The sequence below is a fragment of the Lepisosteus platostomus genome, chromosome 21 (genome assembly GCF_059453375.1).
Source record: "Lepisosteus platostomus isolate fLepPlt1 chromosome 21, fLepPlt1.hap1, whole genome shotgun sequence".
In the NCBI taxonomy this organism is placed as follows: domain Eukaryota; kingdom Metazoa; phylum Chordata; class Actinopteri; order Semionotiformes; family Lepisosteidae; genus Lepisosteus; species Lepisosteus platostomus.
The window spans coordinates 2,762,581-2,783,827 of record NC_142631.1 but is presented as its reverse complement, the minus strand read 5'-3'; the positions used below and the strand labels follow the sequence as shown (position 1 = coordinate 2,783,827).

The following is a 21,247-nucleotide window of genomic DNA, read 5'->3' as shown; positions in this document are numbered from 1 at the left end:
GACAGGAAGCACACCACGGGGGGGAACAAAGAAAACGGACAATCCGAACGGTTTACCTGCGATGTACGCTCCCATGATGCCCGTCACCACCATGAGCTGGACGCAGGATCCCAGCATGCCCCGCACCCGGGCGTGAGCCGTCTCTGCGATGTACAGCTGGGGGGGCAGACCGCGCGATCAGTGAAGCAGACGTAGCGCCAGCACTCAGAATTCAAGCGTCGTTAAAGGTTTCGAAACTTCCCGTTGAGCTGACAAACCCCCCCACCCCCACCCCCAGGCCATACCCTGGGCCTCTGTGCAGAGCGCTAGGAGCCCGCGGGGCGGAGAACGACACTTCACCCGATATTTAATTCAACTTTCATGCCGCCCGCCCAGTAACCGCGGCAAGGCCCAGGGATGCTGGGAAACCCGCTGCTCGGGTTTGTCCGCTGGCCTCCCCCGGCAACTGTTTCCAACGGAGCCGTTTTTCCCCGCACTCGGACGCGTTCAACTCTCCTGTAACCAAACTAGACCTCTTTGGAGGGAAAAAGAGCAGCCCCCCCCCCCCCTCCCTTCTGGCAAAACTATTAAACAGACCCCTTTTATTACTATAATGTTATCTCTGCAGAGGCACTACAAACGAACAACTGACCCCCTTATTAATATGCATTAATAAGGAATTTACATACGAGAACAAAGTGGTTTTTCATATCAGACAAGACATAAGTCATTGGCCTCATTAAGACTGCTAATATGTTCTGCGTCACTGCATTTACTATCATTATCCCTGCTGCTGCTTTACATACAGGCACTGCTAAGGACGTCACCCCGCTGGCCAGTCCGGTCAGGACCCGTCCGAGGTACAGCATCCAGATGTTCTGCGCGGAGATGATGATGTTGAAGCCGAGGATGAAGGGGACGGCGCAGACCATGAGGCTCAGCTTCCTCCCGATCCTCTCCACCACCCAGCCGCCCAGCACCCCCCCCGCCGCCGCCCCTAGAGTGACCACGGACTGGGGACGCACACGGGGAGACACAGACAGGCGCGGGGGTCAGAGGTCAGAGGTCGAAGGTCCAGGCGGCAGGAGTTTTTAACCCTTTCCGGCCTGAATTTTCGTCTTGGTGTAAAAAACTGGCGGTGTTTTTTTCAGGGTTAAAGAAAACGAGTCGTCCGTCACTCTGTACTCCAGTGTTACCCAGAACCCAGAAAAAACTCTGCCCCGACGCACCCCACTTTCAAATCCGCCACCCGCCCAGGAATCCCAGGAAGAGCTGGTGTTTTCCCAGCACTGCCTTCGGCAAACACAGCTCAGCGCCTGGGGACGCGTCTGCTTTCGGAAGGTTAGACTCAATAATAATAATAATAATAATAATAATAATAATAATAATAATTTTTAACTTATAAAGCACCTTTCCAAAGCTCGAGGACGCTTTGCAAACGCTTCTCTGTCCTGTGCAAGGGAGACGCACTGATCGGCCTTATTACAGATCAATTTTCGATCCCCTGCCCCTTAAATCGAGCGCACCCAGAAAAAGAAAGCCCTACCCCGAACCAGGACGCCTCCTCGTCGTCCAGCTGCAGGCGGGGGTCCCCGGCCCTCTTGAGGCTGGGGATGGCGGGGGAGCTGTAGCCCAGCACGAACCCGAAACTGAGGGGCCCGAGCACGGCGGCGAAGGTGGCCAGGAACAGGTTCCCATTCTGGACCTGACTGGAAAACACAGCATCGGCTCAGGGGGGCACAGCAGGATTTGAACACGCAGGTTTTCTCCACAGAGGGGGGGGTTGGATCAGTCACGGGGCCTGGCGGTGGGGAGGGGGGGCCATTAATAAAATATAACTGCTTACACTTAGATAGCGCTTTTCTGGACTCTCCACTCAAAGCGCTTTACAGGTCATGGGGATACCACTACCGCCACCAGTGTGCAGCCCCACCTGGATGATGCGCCAGTCCGCTCCCCAAACACCCGCTCTCAGTGGGGGAGTAGAGCAGAGCGATGGAGCCAGTTCAGAGATGGAGATTACTAGGAGGCCGTGACTGGTAAAGGCCAGGGGGAAATTTGGCCAGGACACTGGGGTCAGTGTAGGTCATTCTTTCAAACCAAAGACCTGGTTGCTCTGCTCCGGACCGCTTCCAGAGCAGCGCTGCCTTTTCTGGACTGCGGTGATCAAAATCCTATCAACGCACAACATTCGAAACTGCCGGGTTATGTAGAGTTTTAACAATACGCTTGTCGATCCAGGTTCTACCGTTTTAACTGCGCTGTATGTCCTGACGGCGCCTTCGCTATTGCAGCGCGGGAGGTGACGAGCGTGGCTCACGCACGTCTGAGACGGCATCCTGTCTCACCGGTTACACAAGCCCCGCTACGTTAGCGGCCGTTAGCGGGAAAGGAGAACGCTACAGCGCACAGCAGCAGACAAAGGACAATCAACTGTTTTCCTGAACTTCAAGGGAAACACAGGCAAAGGTTCTGAATGCCTCTTTATGCAGTTAAATGAGTCAGGGAAGTTATTAATGATTGACGAGAGTAACACATTGTACGTGCACACCCCAGATGCTGTAATACTGCTTTTTTTGTTTTGTTTTCCCAAGTCATCTGTTTGGTCTGGATGCCAAGTAAGGATAATTTATTTTAAAGAAATTAAAACAAGACCCGGATCAATCAATTGCTCATTAAGGGAGGGGGGAGAAGGGGAAAAAGAAATATGAAAAAAGACCTGAATAAGCTTGGCTTCCCCCCCACGTTTTTCCCTGACAAAGATTTTTGGTGCAGCCTACTCCAGGACCTCAAACACGACCCCTAATGGTCAAAGCGTCTTTGTGGGACAGTGTAGGTGAACTATCACATGTGAATCACATGACTACAGCATTTCTCTGCGGGGGGGGCTGCCACTGACCTAAATACCGTCAGGTTTTAGTTCAAGCTACATACTTGAGCTCTAAATTACCATCGACAGGGGTGACGCCAAGCGCCCACCTGACAAGGGGAGCGTCTTTCGACAGGACCGCGCACCGGCCGGGGTTGGATCGACATCGTGTTTTCGCTTTATCGGCACCCACAACAGCGCCGATGGCCGATGATCACCTCTTCACTTCTGTATTTTACAGCTCGCCCCATAAAGCAGAACTGGCAAGTCAGGGTTTCGATCCTCTCGCCTCACTGTCGACGAGAATTCACCCCCCGAGGTATAAACCGCTATACCGGACTATCTCACCCAAGGGCCAAGCTGAGCAAACGCCGGCCACCCTTAACGCCGGGGCATTTTCATTTTGAACTGTAATAAAGGCGGCAACCCCCCCCCCCAGATGCTCGTACTTACTCGAGGTAGCCCTCCCGGGTGCTGTCCGCCTCGGACAGAGGCGGCGAGTTCACGCCTCCGCGCCCGGCCCCCAGCAGCGCCTCCTGTTCCTCGGACTGCTCCATCCTTCGGGACGCCTTCGATACAAAAAACAAAATACAGACAACGAATGAACCGGGGCCTCCCAACACGCCTTCCCGGCAACGGGTTTGGCAGAAACGCGGCGACCCGAGCTCCTGGGCTTTGCGGTAGCCCAAGACTGTCCCGGCGACCGGCGCAGATGCGCGTCGTGCCGTGCCAAAACCGTGCCGTGCTTACTACCATTAAGGGTCGACGGAGCTAGCCAACGTCGTTTTCCCGTGGCGTGCCAAGCAAGCACGCCGTGTGCGGCGGCGACAACTACAACAACAACAACATCAGAGCATTGAAGAAGAGCTCGGAGTGCTTCTCCAGGTGTCAACTACGAGGAGACAGGCTGGAGCATTATCACCGCCGGGCGACAGATTACCATTCACCAGCCGCAGACGTGCCCAGAACGTTTAGCTAATTTCATTGTGGGCTGTTTGCCTTCTCTCCTCCTCCTGCTGCTGCTGCTGCTGCGAACTCGGGTGCAGACAGCCTGGGGCGCAAGCGGGGCTTCTCGTCAGCTGACGAAGCCCTGGTGAGCGAGCGAGGCAAACAAAGCCGGAAACAGAGTCGGGAATCCCTGCTGGGGAAGCGGTGCATTCTGGAACTTGTAGTTGTAGTGTGGGGCGAGTTTGAATTGCAGCAGGGTCCTTTTCCGCGCGGAAACGTAGGGAAATAGAATTGCTGAATCCCTGTGAGGGCACTGTTAGCTTTGCATCGATAAAGGAGACCACTCCCTTCTTTTCTTGACACACCCAACGAGGTGTAACCTTTTTTTGTTGTTGTTTGACCCCTTAGGTTTTAAAAATCTTAAAAATGAATCGTGTTGATAGCTAAAAATAAGTTTATTTTTGCCGAATTGTATCATAGGATTTGGAACTTTTTTCATCACACTAATTATACTACCTTCACTATATTTCCTTTAATTTATCCCCACTTATGATGGTGGTCGAATCTACATAAGTAAATCGGTGGGAACTCTAACTTATGGTATGTCTATGGTGACGGAGTCCTCCAGGTGTGAGCATGCGCATTTCCCCCTTATTGGGTCTTTGAATAGTGCGCCTGCGCTGTGGGGGTCAGTGAGCCAGGTGGTGTCCGACTGAAGGGTTATGCACGACAGGTAAACAGGTTTCTATGGTTTCACTGCAGCTCATAAGAATATAACATTATTACGGAGTTTCGATGGTCATGATTTGTTTGACATGTTTTTTTTCCCCGTACTGGGGGGGGGATATCTTCCAGTTAATGCTAATGGAATGCTAAACACACATTAAACATTAATGGTATGATATTGTGTTTTACTCTATGGTACTGTATATATGAAATTAGCAGCGCGCAAAAATATGGGACATTGTCGATCTTTAGCAATTAACATTTTTTGCATAGGTCTGGTTACTTGACTTTAAATGACATTTGCTCTTTACACGTAATTCCCAGGTCCTGTGTACTGTGCCTAAAGCCTATTTCTGTTGCGGCTGTAGTACTGTGTAGTAGATGCAGTAGGGGTGGTTCACTCAGAATGATGAAGAGTGCTTTGTAGTGAAAACCTTTGAGGTCTGTTTTCGTTCTGCTTGTATTCTGCCGGTCAGATAATCACACTGGTGTGGTAAGGTAGCGCTTAGTTATGAATGAAGAGACGGACCGCCACTGATGTCCTTTCTGACCCTGAGTTGGGTGCCCTTTCCTTGTCATTATTAAAATGTCTGTAGTATTGGCAGCTATCGATACCACCCATATGAACATTAGAGAGGGGTCCGGTCGGTCTTTAAAAGTTATTGATTCAACTGCAGATTTTTGCTTTTGCTGCACTTTCTGCTCCGAAACCCCGGGTTTCGGTTCTCTTTTGCGTGGGACGTGTTTCAGCCCCTTGTGCAAGAAAATTATAATAATAATAGAAAAAAAAAACAATTCTACGTGCTAGAAACTTAAAAGAGCTGGTCGATTTGTACCCTGTTCTTAAACTCTAGGAAACTAGTGTTTTAAGTGGGGATTTCCTTATGATTGTAGGTCGAGATTGTTCTCCTGGGGTTGCAGTGGCCTTCCAAAGCGCTGCCAGATGGTGCTTTCCCTTAAATACTGCATGCAGGAATAAGGAATAATGCACCATTTAGTTTGTAAGAGTATCGATGAGGGTTTTCAGAGCCGTCATATCGCCGCAGCCTCCCCCTCTCTGACTCTCCTTGTGGTATCTCCCCAGCATGCCGGCCCCAAGCCTATTGGTCCTGTACGGCAGCCAGACTGGCACAGCCCAAGACACGGCAGAGCGGATTGGACGACAGGCTCAGAGGAGGCGGGTCCAAGTCAGGGTGGAGGCATTGGACAGCTACAATGTGGTGAGTGAACAGGGGTGTGACCGTGCGCGGCTGGGGTGTTATCTAAGCTTTGAAAGCAGTGGGTGTGGGATGGGGGGGGGGGGTTATTTTTCATTATGCAAGTGTTCAGTAAGCAGTGTGAGAATTTAACAGTTCTTCCTGTGGGTTTCCTTCCGCGGTCCAAAGACATACTAATGGGCTTCTGGGAGAATTAGCCCCTATTGAGAGTGTGTGTGTGTCCTGTGTCTGCCCTGCGATGAACTGGCTTCCCGTCCAGGGTGTAGCCTGCCCTGCACCCGCTGCTTGCTGGGATAGGCTCCAGCTCCCCCGGGACCCTGAACTGGACGAAGAGGTTAGAAAACAGATGGTTGGGGAAAAATAACTTCATTCCAGGTGCTGTCTTCCGGCCCGCCGCAAGCGGGATTTCACGGGCGCGTGCCGGAGACGAGCCGCAACATGGCGTTCAACGTGCTGGTCTCACAGGCAGGCATCTCGTTCGCAGGCCCACCTGATCAACGAACCTCTGGTGGTCTTCGTGTGCTCCACCACTGGGCAGGGGGATCCCCCAGACAACATGAAGGTATGGGATGACCACCCCCCCCCCGGCCTGTGTGTCTCATGGAGAGCAAGCTGGGGTCTGTGAAAAGACAGATTCCTAATGCAAGAAATTGTATAGGGCCAATAAAGTGATCTGATCTTACATGTCCCACACCCTGGACCCCGGTCTCTTATATACAGCAGCTTAACAAATGCTGGTACTTGTTGACCGACTGGGTGAAAGCGAGCCCCGTACAGTCAGGTCTGAAAGCCGTGACCCTCTGATTATCGAGTCCAACCTCTGTATTCCGCCTTCTCTTTGTCTCCCTTTCATTCTGATCGTCTAGTGTGGTCTATCGCACACGAGTGAAACCGGCTGTACGTATACGTTTCTCCTCCTTTTCCCAGCCCTGTTCCCGACCTCCCGCGTTTTTTCTCCCCCCCTGTAGAACTTCTGGCGCTTCCTGTTCCGGAAGTCCCTGCCGGTGGGGTCGCTGTGCCGCCTGGACTGCGCGGTGCTGGGCCTTGGAGACTCCTCCTATCCCAGGTGAGGACGTGCAAAAGAATCGCCTGAGAGCACGCAGAAGCACATTTCCAGCAAGGACAGGAACACGCGCTGTTGCCCTGTGGCCATAGAAGAGCCCTTTGTCTCAGGGATGAAAAGCTTCAGTGTTGCATCCGGATACGAGCGATATATCCCGTTACGCACACAAGGGTTTTGCACATCCAGGCTCTTAACCACAGAATTGTGTTTGGGAGGTGCTTTTCTACGCAATAGGGAGACTCTGTGTCGAATGGCGGCTCGGGACTCATCAGCAGCAGCAGACTGGGTTTTCCTGAGGGGTCCGTTCTGCACACCCTGTGGCGAGAGATGGTGCCTCACCGTCAAGCGGTTTTATGTTCAATTTGTTTATGGGTTTTTCAGGAAACACGAATATTGCGTGGTGCCGTATACGATAGTGAACAAGTGTGAACAGTCATCAAGGCACCTAAACAGACAATAATTTTAAAACAGTAGTAGAAAAAGGAAAGTAGAGATGTGGCAAGTCAAGTGATTTTTAGATCCCATCTTTAATTCTCTTTTACAGGTTTAATTTCGTGGCCAAGAAGCTGTACAAGAGGCTGCTCCAGCTTGGCGCCAGTGCCCTGCTGCCTGTGGGGCTGGCAGATGACCAGCATGACTTGGGGTGAGGACAGGATGGGTCTGGGGGTACGCGGTGTGGGGGTACACCCGTACACCCTCTCTTGACCGTGTCTGTGTTCCCTAGGCCAGATGCGGTGATCGACCCTTGGCTCAGTGCATTCTGGGACAGGGCCCAGGCTATCTACCCTCTCCCTGCTGGAGTAAGCGTGCTCAGCGACGACCACCTGTGAGTCTCCGAGCCCTTCCTGGCCACTGGTCGTTATCGAAGGAGGCGGACTTGCAAACACTGGGCTGTGCTCCGGGTTCGCTCACCCGTTCTCTCCTGTGGGCCCCCGGCAGGCTGCCCCCGCGGTACCTCGTCCACTTCCTGGATGATGTCGCCGAGGACCCGCCGGTCAGGCCAGGTGACCCGCAGAGCCCTCCTCAGACCACGCCCTCCCAGTCCCACCCGTTCCAGGCACGGGTGATCTCCAACGAGAGAGTAACCCACGCCTCCCACTTCCAGGACGTGCGTCTCATAGAGTTTGACATCGCCGGCTCAAATATGGAGTGAGTACAAATATGTACGTGTGCAGAGTGGGGGGTGTCTTAAATCGTGGCCCTACCCTTCATACAGTCCCCTCTCAGGTCTTGCCACTTCTAGTTACAGGGATGTCCCCTATTTTCGGAATCAACATCATGTGTCCTGTATCCCGTATGTATCCTGGGATGCATCCCACTTTGAAGGGTTCATGCATTGCTGGGAGAATCCGGTCCCTGGCTTTGCAGTGGCCCCTGAAAGGGCTGTGTCTTGTGCCCAGGTTCACGGCGGGCGACGTGGTGATGGTCTGCCCCAGGAACGCCCCCGAAGACGTGGCGGAGCTGTGCCGGCTGCTGAGGCTGGATCCCGCGCGCCGCTTCGTGCTGGCGCCCACGGACGGCGGTAAGGGGCGTTGGCGGTTACCCGGGCGAGGACTCCCGCAGGCTGGACGGGTGGTCGGGTCCCAGGGCTCGCTCAAGAACCGGTCTGTTCCTTCAGGTGTTCTTTGAGTTTCGAGAACCTGTGCAGGGAAGGACCCCCTGCCTCCTTCCTGCTGGCTCACGGCTGCTTCCTGTCGGGGGGGCAGGGCGTCTTTTCCCTCTTACCTCTGCTTCAGCTCCCAGGTGACACACCTGCTATAAACTCATTCTCCGGCAATTATCTGTGACAGCAGCACTGGGAAAACAACACAGGAATAACACTGCGTCAGGCCTTCAACAAATGGACTGGTTCGGAATGGACTTTGAAACTCCTTCTATCACTGACTTCAGAGGGGATTTTAGAGAAGCAGATTGTTTAAGCCCCGAGTATAATTGAGCCAGGACATTGGCGTACGCCAGTACTATTCTGACTCTTCAGTAACTGACTGTCCAGGACTTGGTGTAACTTCTTACCCAAAGGGGTGGCACCACCTCCTACATCGCTATGTCCGCAGTGGGGCGCCGGTTTAGAAATTCTGGCCCAGAGAGAAGAGCACCACCTGCTGGTCCACCACCACCACAGACGGCAGCCACCTAGTTCTCATTGGTCCCTAATGAGCAGTGCTGCTCCTGAGGTCTGACCAGACCAGGCTACAAGATCAGTGCTGCCGAAGTGTGTCCCCGCACTGACACTCTCCAGATTGCTCTGATTGCTTCAGAGTTGCGGTAGACTGTACCTGCCTCTCATGATCAGTCTGTGCAGTACAGAGTGGTGCCGTCCAGTAAGCTACTGACAACCAAATGAGCAGACACCAGTGTGTGGCAGCGGGTTTGTGTGCTTAAGGTGTGATCAAGATGATCAAACAGAGATCTTTAATTCATCTTTAATCAGCTGAAGGGGAGCGTATCACAGAGCAAGGGTTTCCCCTAGCGCTCAGTAACATATGCACGCTTGACTGAACTTACACTTTCCTTTTTATACATTAAAAGTAGGTGAGACTTTAACATATCAAAGGGACAAATGGGAGAGAGGGACGCTTTCAGAAATCTTTCAGACATAAACGTAAACGGGACAGGAAGATGCCATTTGGCATCCTGCGATCCGTTTTATTTCTATCTGGTTGAACACACAGGTGTGAAAAATCACAGACTTCAGTTGCAGAAAGACAGCTGTCTTGGATACGAGCTGGAAACCTTTTCCGGGCATAGTCACAGTCTTCACCCTTCTTACTTGGTCTTCCACGGGCGAATAGGCGCTACGGGCTTCAGGGTGCACACGAGGGGAGGAGTCAACAGTTCGGGACAGTTTTGTGTTTAAAGTTGTGCCCTGTGCCCTCAGCCACTGTGCCCACTCGCCTGCCCCAGCCCTGCACGCTCCGGGACCTCCTGGAGAACTTCCTGGACATCGCCAGCGTGCCGCGGCGCTCCTTTTTCGAGCTGCTGGCGGGCTTCGCCACCGACCAGCTGGAGAGGGAGAAGCTGGTGGAGTTCGGCACGGCGCAGGGCCAAGAGGAGCTGCACGCCTACTGCCACCGGCCCCGGCGCACCGCCATCGAGGTGAGCGAGGGCGCTGCACCCGGCTGAGCCCCTGCCCGCCGCGGTCCTCCGGTCCTCAAGGGGGCGCTGTTCTCTCGTCCCCCCCTGCAGGTCTTGGCCGATTTCCCTCACACCACAGCAGCGCTCACCGTGGACTACCTGCTGGACCTTTTCCCCGAAATCAAGCCCCGCTCCTTCTCCATCGCCTCCTCCCTGCTGGTAAGGGTCTGCGCCGCCCATCCCATTCGCCTGCAGTTCCAAAAAATACCTCCCTGCTTTTTATAAAGTCATTTCTGTGCTCATTTGAGATGAGAGAGAGATCACTTTATCAGCCCTACAGAAGTTTTTGCATTAGGAATTTGTCTTTTCGCAGACCCCAGCTTGCTCTCCATGAGACACACAGACAGGGAGAGAAGCTGGGGGTCAGAGTGAAGGGTCAGCCATCGTACAGCGCCCCTGGAGCAGCTGGGGTTAAGGGCCTTGCTCAGGGGCCCAACGGAGTAGGATTCCTCTGCCGGCTGCGGGATTTGAACCGGCAACCTCCCAGCAACAAGGGCAGATCCTGAGCCACAGAGCCACTGCTCCGCTGCTCAAGTGGTGGTCGGCCGCAGGCTCAAATTTAATGAAATGTCAGTTAAGTAATGACGCGACATTGAGGTCGGTGAAGCGCCGGTTGAATGCAGAGCCATATCAAACCTGGCCAAAGAGGATAGAGGGTTGGTGGATGTTGATGAGTTGATGCTATTGAAACCTCTCAAGGGATCAAGGTCAAGACAGGGCACACGGGAGGCGGGGCAGATCTTCCCGGCACTCCTGGCTCTCCTGTTCTCCCGCAGGCTCACCCCGACCGGATCCAGGTGCTGGTGGCGGTGGTGCAGTACAGGACCAAGCTCCACAAGCCACGCAGGGGCCTCTGTTCGTCCTGGCTGGCCTCCCTGGACCCCACACAGAGTAAAGTGAAGCCTGAAGCCTTGCGACGCGACGCGGTGCAGATCTGTCGCGTGACCGCCGAGCAGCGTGTCGTGGACTGGGGATGTGCTAGAATCCTGACTGTTTTAGAAGAAGACTAAAGACTTGAGACTTCAGGAGGTGAAGCGGTCGAGGGTTTGGAACGAAACGAGTAGTAAAAGACCGTACAGGCCTTCCGCAAACTGACTTTGAGACCCCTCCCCCCCCCGGGCTGGTGTCGCATTTCTGACGGAGAACGCAGTCCAGCCGCAGATTGTCTGTCTGTGGGATTCTGGGATTTCCCAGCATTCCCTTCCTGTGGCCTCGTGTCGCTCTTATCTGACTGCGGAATGTCCCATCTTGCAGGGGAGGTGCGCGTCCCCCTGTGGGTGAAGAAAGGAGGCCTGAGGTTCCCCAGTGATGCCGACACCCCTGTGATAATGGTAGGGCCCGGCACCGGGGTGGCCCCCTTCCGAGCCGCCCTGCAGGAGAGGATGGCCCTGGACAGGACAGGTCGGTCCTGCCTCCCCTTCGGCTCTCCTCCTTTCTCCCTGTAGCTTTCCGTTCTGGATTCGTTCCGGAATTCCCACTGTATCTCCTCATTTTTCTTCCTCCCCCTCAGGGAACGTTCTGTTTTTTGGCTGTCGCTCGGAGTCCCGGGATTTCTACTGCCACTCCGAGTGGGAGGAGATGCAGAAGGCCGGGCGTCTGACGCTCTTCACGGCTTTCTCTCGGGACCAGGTAGGCCGTTTACACGGCTCTTTCCCATACAGAGCAGATCGTCTACCAGAGCAGCCCCACCTGTGCAGCAGGTCAGGGGGAGAAGAGAGAAACGTCTCCAGTGGTTGAGTTCAGAGGGGATTTTAGAGTAGGCAGGTTGTTTAAGCCCCGAGTAGAATTGAGCTAGGACATTGGTGTACACCACTACTATTCTGACTCTCCAGTGACTGATTGTCCAGGACTTGGTGTAACTTCTTACCCAAAGGGGTGGCACCACCTCCTACAGCGCTGTGTCCACAGTGACCATACTGGGGCGCCGGTTTAGAAATTCTGGCCCAGAGACAAGATCACCACCTGCTGGTCCACCAACACCACCTGCTTCTCAGTGATCTCAAATTCCAGTGCTGACCTGACCACACCAGGCTACTAGATCAGTGTTACCAATGTCTTCCTCCTTCCCCCCCACACTCACACTCTCCAGATTGCTTTGTTGCTTCAGTCTTGCGGTAGACTGTACCTGCCTCTCATGATCAGTCTGTACAGTACTGAGTGGTGCCGTCCAGTAAGCTACTGACAACCAATGAGCAGGATATACTGAAGCTCTTTCTCTAGTTAGTAACTGTTCTTATGTTTTCATGATGAAGTCCTAGAATGGCAGAGTGCAGAGGACAATGCAGAACAATACTGTAAGCAGTACTTGAGTATAGTGCGGTATATTACAGTGCAATAAAACAAGGTAAGCAGTGCAGTGTATTACGGGCTGAAAAGCAGAGAACAGCAAAGTGCGTTAGTGTCAGGTTCACTATAACGCAGCCTAGTGCCGTAGAGAGCATGGCCTTGCAGTGTAGTCTGGTGTGACGCCGCTCTGGACGGGCCTGCCCTCAGTGCAGTGAGGGGGGGGGCAGCAGGGCTCACCTCTGGCTGTGCCTGCAGGAGGAGAAGGTGTACGTGCAGCATCTCGTGCGCCAGCAGGCCGGGCTCCTCTGGGACCTCATCGCCAACCGGGCCGCCCACTTCTACATCGCCGGGTGAGTCCGCCACGAACAATCCTGAAATATTCTGAGACGGCCAAGTATACTTTCACTATGCTTGACCGCATTGTTCAGAATACAATTTACAGCCATTTCAAATGACATTAGGAAAATATATTACATTCCCTAAGATCTGATTTGGGGTGCGTTACAAACACACAAAAAAAAAACATGAACAGAAATAAAATGCCACTCAGAACACTGACCTGCAAGGCTCTGAATAATCTGGTGTTTCCCAGCTCTCTCTCACCCTCCCTTCCATACGCTGTGTTGTTTGCACGCCGTGCCCAGCAGTAAATACCCCCGGTGTTGGGGCGCCCTCCCTGCGTCTCTTCGAGAGGCAGGTTCTTGGACTGTTTTCTTTAATCTGAACCTAAAACTCCGCTTTTTTGCGGGGGGGCTTTGTCTGCTTGTCTTACAGTGTGTCCTGCATGGTCTGGTTTTATTTTTTATTGTATTTTTAAAAATGCTGATCCTTACATATAGCATCCTTGCTAAAGGTGCTCTATATAAATTATAGATTTCTTCTTCTTATTATTATTATTAAAGAGCTCAGTGCAACGATGGCATGCCTTTAATACCTCAGCAGAGATCTAGCGCCGTCCTGTACAGCTCCTAAATCGCTCATCGCCAGCTCTGGCGGTCTCTCCTCTGTGTGTCCCCGGTCTCCTCCGGCCTCAGCAATGCCAAACAGATGCCGGCGGCTGTAGCCGATGCCCTGAAAGCCGTGTTCCAGGCGGAGGGGGGTCTCTCGGACCCGGACGCCGAGGCGCTGCTGTGTCAGCTGGAGAGGTCGGGCCGCTTTCAGACCGAGACCTGGTCGTGACCCGGTGCCGGGCGGAGGGTCACGCGTCGTGGGCGGTGAGCAGCAGCAGGGCGGCCCGCCGGGTGGCGCAGTGCTGGAGGTGCTTCCGTCTGAAGGGGTTCCCCTGCTCAGAGAGTGGGGGCTGCATTGAAGAAGCACCCCCTATTCCAGCAGCCGTCGCCTGCTGTGCCACAGAACAGCCGCCGGCCGCGAAGGAAACACGTGTGAGGTCTAAACGCACGACTGCAAGGATCCCTGTAACTGAGTGCGATTACAGTGCACATACAGCATACGTGTGATCATATTAATGTAACTTTTATTAAATGTTTTTTTTTATTTGTCTACTTATGAATTGCTTTTAAGGCTCTGGGGAGGACAGACCAATCATATGTTGTCTCAATGTGCTTTACTGGTGTTGTGGACAGATGTCTGTACACTGAATTTAAATAAACTGTTTAACTGTGCAATTCACTGGCTTCTGGTTCACGTTGTTTGATGCATACCGTGCGAGCAATCGCTGGTGTTTATTGGTTAACGAAAGCCGTTTTGCAACAGGCTCATTTTGTAGCAGGTAATCGTGACACCCGCAATCGCGTTAAACATCTAAAGAGAGAATTTTGTAAGATAATAGCGCAGAAATCGCGCACACGCCTCTTCCGAGACACGTATATCTACGTTTCAAATCACACGTAATTTTATAATAGGCGAGTCTGCAGGGCGGACAAACTTGATAGCGGCACAAAAATACTTCCGGGACCCTATCCAATAGGCAGCCGAGTTTTAGATTCAATTAACTGAGACGTCCTCTGATTGGTCCGTCGGCAAGCACGGACAGCTACAGTGTTCGCATGCCTCCGCCAGTCCGCTAGTGGCGTTTTCGGGTCCTGTGTTGGTGAGTTTGTGCACGTTTTGTAAATAAATTCGTAGTAAAATATCCATAATATGAGTATAACTGTTGAATACCCAAGCTGGTGAATACTTGCTGGAATAATAAGTTAATAAAATATGAATGTGCAGCTAGCGGGCTCGCTTCAGTACCTGAGGTCCCCTCTGGTAATCCTCGCCTGTGTATTTTTGAAACCCCTTCACCTCTAAAACAGGTTTCAGTTGCCATATTTAAGAGTTAACGCTCAGCTGCAATGATGCGTTTAATTAGACTTTTTGTGTGTGTCTGGTTTATAAAAGCGAAGACAGGCGGCGGTTTGAATTCGGCGTGTTTGCGGCCGGTGCTCGTTCTCCGCTAGTGTCCGTGCGGGTCCGAGAGATTCGTGAGGAATGACGGCGTGGGGTATCAACAGTAGTTAATTTCAGTGTTTTTAAAAAGAGACCATTACGCACAGGTAGACGCGGGCCTGTTACTGTTTTAGCACATTGTCCGGAAGGTATGGCTTCATTCACGCAATCCGGAGTTACACTGTATTATTATTATTATTATTATTATTATTTTATTATTATTATTATTATTGAGAGACAGGCTCACTGTTCCCCAGGCTGGTACAGGAGATCACACACTGTATTATTATTATTGAGAGACAGGCTCACTGTCTGTTCCTCAGGCTGGTACAGGAGATCACACACTGTATTATTATTATTGAGAGACAGTCTCACTGTCTGTTCCTCAGGCTGGGACAGGAGATCACACACTGTATTATTATTATTGAGAGACAGGCTCACTGTCTGTTCCTCAGGCTGGGACAGGAGATCACACACTGTATTATTATTGTTGAGAGACAGGCTCACTGTCTGTTCCTCAGGCTGGGACAGGAGATCACAGACTGTATTATTATTATTGAGAGACAGGCTCACTGTCTGTTCCTCAGGCTGGGACAGGAGATCACACACTGTATTATTATTATTGAGAGACGGGCTCACTGTCTGTTCCTCAGGCTGGGACAGGAGATCACAGACTGTATTATTATTATTGAGAAACAGGCTCACTGTTCCCCAGGCTGGGACAGGAGATCACATACTGGGCTGCCAGTTCAACTGAGTTCCCTCCCCCTTCTCCCAGCAGGATTGGGAGTTGTTGTGATTCTGGTAGGTGTGGAAATTCTGGCGTTAGATTTGTAAATTTGGGGAAGAATGTCTAATCCCAGAATATTTGTCTCGCAGTGCAGCAGGAAGTGCACCTCTGTCTCTGTTTCTCCCCGCTGGGAGTGGGAGGACAGCCTGTCCTCTCTGGGCAGTCAGGTCTGCCTGTGTTCAGTTTCTATGCCCAGGCTGTGGTCACTGAGCCTGTCCTCTCTGGACAGCCAGGTCAGCCTGTGTCCAGTTTCTATGGCCAGGCTGTGGTCACTGAGCCTGTCCTCTCTGGACAGCCAGGTCTGCCTGTGTCCAGTTTCTATGGCCAGGCTGTGGTCACTGAGCCTGTACTTCGTCAGGGTCTGTTTCTTTTTGTTGTTTCTTATCTTGGTCAAATATTCGGCTAGTGTGTATTGTCCGTTTAGGGTTCTGTAGAATTCCAGTTTATGTTGTGTTTGTGTGTGTGTGACCCAGTGTGTTAGATATTGCTGTTTGATCTGTGCTGTGATGTGCTTGAGTCTGAGCTGTGGTGCTCTAGCAGTGCTGTCCTGAGGTTGGCTGCTGTCGGTGTGGCTCAGGTCAGTGAGCCTCAGGACCAGCTGGCTCTGGGGGCTCTGTTTTGGGCTCAGCAGAGTCTTGTTGTGGTAGGAGTTTGGATCGCATGTGCAGAGTTTCTATGGAGTGTTTTTGCCATTGAGTGTAATCCTGGTCTGAGATTGGGCCACACACTTCACTGCTGTACAGGGCAATGGGATGGATTACACTACCAAATATTTGGAACCAGATTCTTGTTGGTTGATGTTCAAAAGCTTCCTTTTTATTGCGTAGAAAGCCCCGAGTGCCTTCTCTTTCAGTGCTTTCACTGACGGATCAAAATTCCCAGATGAGCTGATAGTCAGGCCGGTACAGTATGTGTAGCTGGATGTGTGCTTCACTGTGTGCATGCTGTTCAGTGTGAACTGGTACCTGTTTCCCTGAGATCTGGCTTTCTTCTGGAAAACCATGACTCTGCTCTTGTCCAGATTGACTGGCAGTGCCCAGGTCTGACAGTCCTGCTCCAGCAGTGCCAGGCTCTACTGATCTGGGTCCAGATGGGCTGGCAGTGCCCAGGTCTGACAGTCCTGCTCCAGCAGTGACAGGCTCTGCTGATCTGGGTCCAGATGGGCTGGCAGCGCCCAGGTCTGACAGTCCTGCTCCAGCAGTTCCAGGCTCTGCTGGTCTGGGTCCAGGGGCTGGCAGTGCCCAGGTCTGACAGTCCTGCTCCAGCAGTGCCAGGCTCTGCTGGTCTGGGTCCAGATGGGCTGGCAGCGCCCAGGTCTGACAGTCCTGCTCCAGCAGTGCCAGGCTCTGTTGTTTTGGATCCAGATGGGCTGGCAGCACCCAGGTCTGACAGTCCTGCTCCAGCAGTGCCAGGCTCTGCTGGTCTGGTTCCAGATGGTCTGACAGTGCTGCTCCAGCAGTGCCAGGCTCTACTGGTCTGGGTCCAGATGGGCTGACAGTGCCCAGGTCTGACAGTCCTGCTCCAGCAGTGCCAGGCTCTGTTGTTTTGGATCCAGATGGGCTGGCAGCGCCCAGGTCTGACAGTCCTGTTCCAGCAGTGCCAGGCCCTGCTGTTCTAGGTCCAGATGGGCTGGCAGTGCTCAGGTCTGACAGTCCTGCTCCAGCAGTGCCAGGCTCTGCTTTTCTGGGTCCAGATGGGCTGGCAGCGCCCAGGTCTGACAGTCCTGCTCCAGCAGTGCCAGGCTCTGCTGTAGCCCCTGTTCTTCGGGCGACACCAGGACCAGGTCATCTACATAGAGCAGGAACTTGATCTATGTGTGATGTAGTGTGAGACCAGGTGCTGCAGACTTCTCCAACATTCCTGCTAACTTACTGATCTCGATGTTGAACAGCGTGTTTGCCAACATTTTCCATTTTGGATGGCCGGTTCTTCTGATTTCCATTTGTTTAAAGTGTTCCACTTCTCCCAGAAGCAGTTCTGATTTAATAACTCCTCAATTTCTGCGAGTTGTTTCTGTATGTTTCTTTTCTTTTCCAGCGTGTTTGTAATGTGTTACCATTTCACAGTAGCCGAGGCACAGATGTGCGGTGTGGTTGTCTGTGCTTTTGAGTTTTCGTAGTGCTTTTCTGTTGTTTTTGCGCTCAGGATCAAACCATTTTTCTCTTGCGTTGGTTTTTGTGGTTTTTAGCTTTGATTTCGATGCTTACTTGTGAAATAGGTGATTTTGTTTTTGTGTGGCCAAGTGAATGCCTATTCTTTTGGTTTGATGTGGAGTGTTTAGGAATGTGTCCAGCAGTGTCTGATATTCTTCATCGCACAGTGCAGTTAGATGTCTGTCCAGGTGGTCTGTGTCCCATCTGTACGCTTGGTTCAGGCTCTACAGCTACAACCCCTGACCTCTGACCTTCCTTTTTCCTTCCAGGGTGACAGACCTGCTTCCCCGTTTCCTGCTTCCGGGTGCAGAGCCGTGAGGCTGGGAGCTGGGAGCAGCCATGCCCTTTCTCCATGGTTTCCGCAGGATCACCTACGAATACCAGTCGCTGGTGGACTCAGTCCTCCGCGTGCTGAGGCTGGAGGAGGGCCGGGAATCTCGGGACAGGTGAGACTGTGGATCAAGGTGGGGGGGGGGGGGAACCTCCAGCTCTCCAGCTCTCATCCTTGGGGGGGCTTCACAGCATCGGGCACTCCAGGAACTGGGAGAGAAGTTACTAAATTGGCCCAATTAAGCCACTAACGAGCGAATTGAGGCCGTCATGACCTTGGAATGAAATCCTCCAGACAGATCCACTGGCGGTCCAGAACCTGGATTGGTACCGTGGTGAGAGCAGAATACTGCAAGTCTGAGGTGTTCGGCCCCAGTGCCTGCTGTCTGTCTCTGCCGGTTACTGGTTAAAGATTGGTTCATAAATGAGTTCAGACCTTCCTGGCTCCTGGTTCTAATAGAGAGCATGAAGGCCTGAGCCTGTCGTGCCCCCGAGAGGCTGTCTGCGTTGTGTTGTAACGTCGGCGGCTCTCCGCCCCAGTGACCCTGCCCCCGCGGACGACCCGCCCCCCCGAGACGCCCTGACGGCGCTGCTGGAGCGCGAGGCCCAGTCGGCGGTGTTCAAGGAAGGGGTCAGCTGCGCACTCTTCAAGGTGGCCGAGACGGGGCTGGTCAGCGCCGCCGAGATCCTCCTGCAGTACGGAGCTGACCTCAACTTCGAAGGTGAGGGGGGGTGGGGTGGTGGGCCGGTCCCTTTTTATTTTGCGAAGATTGGAAAGTGTTAAACCTGCCATTTCCGGGACCCTCACATTCCTGGAAATCGGAGCACATCGGTCCCCTCCCCACCCGAATTGGCCTGTAGATCATCCCTGGGGACTCCGCTCTCTATCTCTTTGCTGACCCGGGCCGGTTCTGCTCTGTTCTTTCCAGATCCTGTCAATTACTACAACCCTCTGCATATCGCGGTGTTGAGGAACCAGCCCAGGATGGTGGAGCTGCTGGCTGGGCACGGAGCCGACATCAACAAGAGGGACCGGGTGAGGGAGCCGAACGCGGGGCGCTGGCTAGGATCGCGGGGGGTCTCCTGGTTTTCATTCCGCCACCCATCCCGCTTGCTTAATTGTACCAACTGGGATAAGATGTCAGATGAGCTTTATTCCACTTAGCACCTGCTGGAGATGGACCCGAGTTACCCATTCCTCCCTTGTGATTGTGCCGTTTCTTCCTTATTGGACCCAGTTTTCTTTCTGCTGTGAATGACAAGAGCCCTTAGTGTATGTAAGACACGGGAGGGGGTGTGCCATCACTGTCCAGGGCGGTTCGTTTGGACTGCAGCCTATGAGCGACGCACAAAATAAACCTGCACTGAGCTCCGTTTTTCTGCCTCAGAGTGCAAGACCCCCATTGCATTAGCGAGATACCACCCGGACAAACCCCCTTTTTCCCTGCTCCCTGCCCGGATCGGAGGGCAGCAGTAGCCGCGTCATCGCGTCCACAGCGCTATCCCCTGGGCGACCTCCCTGGGCCTCCTGGGCGGGGGAGCTGCGGTTCTGAACTGAGGCCCGGCTGCCCTCTCTCTCTCCCTCCCTCCGCTCAGATCCACGAGAGCAGCCCGCTGGACCTGGCCAGCGAGGAGGGGGAGCGGCTGTCCTGCCTGCGCGTCCTGCTGGACCTGGGGGCCGACGTCAACGCCAAGGACAAGAACGGTACGGCCCGTGTCCTGCCCCGTGCCCGCGATCGCAGCCCGCTTCGGGGAGCCCGGAGCGGGCAGTGCCCGGGGGTCCCCACCCTTTAAACTTGTTAGCTTTGGCCTCTCTCTCTCTGACGGGGATGAATAAGGAGGGGAGGGGGGAAAAAAAATCTGTTCTCCTTGGGATAACTGTTGAAGCGATTTCCAATCTCGTCTCCTGTCCTGCGTAGGGAAGACGGCCCTCATCCACGCGCTGGCCAGCAGCGATGGCGTCACCGTGTGCAACACTGACAGCATCCGGCTGCTGCTGGAGAGAGGTAGGCACAGGGTGGGGTCATGATCCCACAGCCGGCGGGCTTTTCCGAAGGAAAGACGTTCGATTTTGTCCAGGAGCTGTGCGACGGAGCTCTCTCTCTCTCTCTCTCTCCCCCATCTCCCCAGGCGCGGACGTGGGCGCCACCACGCAGGAGGGCGAGACGGTGCTGTCGCAGCTGGTGTTCCTGGTGTCGGAGGCGCTGGAGGGGACGGCGGAGGACGCGGCCGCCATCGGGGACTTCTGCCTGGAGGCGGCCCGCCTGCTGCTGGCCCACGGGGCGGACCCCAGCCGCTGCCTGTCTCACAGCGAGGAGGAGGGGGCCCGGGAGGAGGAAGAGGAGGAGGTTTGGGCCTACGAGCCCTCGCTGACCCAGGTCTGCCTGGAGCATTTCGATCTGCTCTACCCGCTGGCCGTGCTGCTGCTGCAGAGCGGCGCCGCCTTCCACTGCTCCCGGCACGGCGCCACCTGCTGGACGGGCTACTGCCCGACCTTCAACCGGCTGTGTGAGGCGCTGCGGCAGAGCGACCGGGACGCGGCCTCCTCCCTGCTGGCCAAGGCCGAGTACCTGCTGGAGCTGGCCACGGCCTCCTCCCCCGCCCCCGCGCTGCCCCCCGGCTTCGAGGTCTGCGTGTCCTCCTACGTCCCCCGCGCCGAGGAGGTGCTGGGCCTGTACCGCCGCCTGCGGGAGCGCCGCGCCGCGCCGGCCGCGCTGCAGCAGCTCTGCCGGGCTCGGATCCGCTGCCTCCTGCAGCCCTGGCCCCTGGAGCGCAAGGTGCAGGCCCTGCCCCTGCCCGACAGGCTGAAGGAGTACCTGCTGCCCGAGCGCAAGTACGCCCCCCGGCCCGGCCAGGACAGCTTCAGGCCCTGCCTCACCCTGCGCTGACCGCCGGGAGGGGGGGGGGTCAGCCTGCAGGACGGACTGAAGACCCAGGCCTCACCGTTCTCCCCCGCAGTGCTGACCGCTCGGGGAGAGGCCGGCCGTGAGCGTGAGTACTGTAGCTACACTGACTCGCCGTCGGAGGCGTCTTCACTCGGCCGAGGGGGGGGGGAAGCTGAGGACCTCCGATCTGCAGGAGGGTCCTGGTTCGTCGTTTCTCCTCATGGCGTCAGGAGCAGCAAGCTCGCAGGCACAGGACAGGATCGGGCCCTGGTTTTACAGGGGGACACTGCTGGTGTTGGGGAGGGTTACTCTGGCCCCCCCGAGTTTCACATTATCTCACACAGGGAGTTGAATAAACAGGGAGCCTGTGACTCTGGCCTGAGCCTCCTGTCTTGTTTCCACCGCGGACAGCACTGTTGTCAGTCTCTGTTTAGGGCTGGCTGAAATGTGTGCCTGTGTGCAGACGGCCGGTAAG

General features: G+C 54.2%; 2 protein-coding genes across 7 annotated transcripts; both read left to right on the top strand.

The window, feature by feature from the left end:
• Positions 1-785: 785 nt before the first annotated feature.
• ndor1 (NADPH dependent diflavin oxidoreductase 1) lies at positions 786-13,848 on the top strand. Of its 6 annotated transcripts, none has more exons than XM_088614799.1 (17): positions 786-1,030; positions 1,131-1,320; positions 3,090-3,167; positions 5,607-5,742; positions 6,224-6,301; positions 6,708-6,805; positions 7,347-7,445; positions 7,527-7,628; positions 7,742-7,951; positions 8,203-8,324; positions 9,681-9,898; positions 9,989-10,096; positions 10,714-10,828; positions 11,192-11,338; positions 11,448-11,566; positions 12,479-12,573; positions 13,258-13,848. In XM_088614799.1, the coding sequence occupies exons 1-17, from the start codon at positions 853-855 to the stop codon at positions 13,400-13,402; spliced, it is 2,238 nt and encodes a 745-aa protein (XP_088470925.1). In that variant the 5' UTR covers positions 786-852; the 3' UTR covers positions 13,403-13,848. The 6 variants fall into 6 exon arrangements, with proteins under 6 accessions (XP_088470925.1, XP_088470931.1, XP_088470927.1 ...); XM_088614805.1 differs by having other exon boundaries at positions 10,714-10,943; positions 11,052-11,338; XM_088614801.1 differs by lacking the exon at positions 3,090-3,167.
• Positions 13,849-14,167: 319 nt separating this feature from the next.
• Positions 14,168-21,148, top strand: asb6 (ankyrin repeat and SOCS box containing 6). The gene is made up of 7 exons (XM_088614814.1): positions 14,168-14,273; positions 17,827-18,003; positions 18,428-18,609; positions 18,817-18,923; positions 19,484-19,592; positions 19,807-19,893; positions 20,018-21,148. Exons 2-7 carry the CDS (start codon positions 17,897-17,899, stop codon positions 20,773-20,775), a joined length of 1,350 nt encoding a protein of 449 aa, XP_088470940.1. The 5' UTR covers positions 14,168-14,273; positions 17,827-17,896; the 3' UTR covers positions 20,776-21,148.
• Positions 21,149-21,247: the final 99 nt, after the last annotated feature.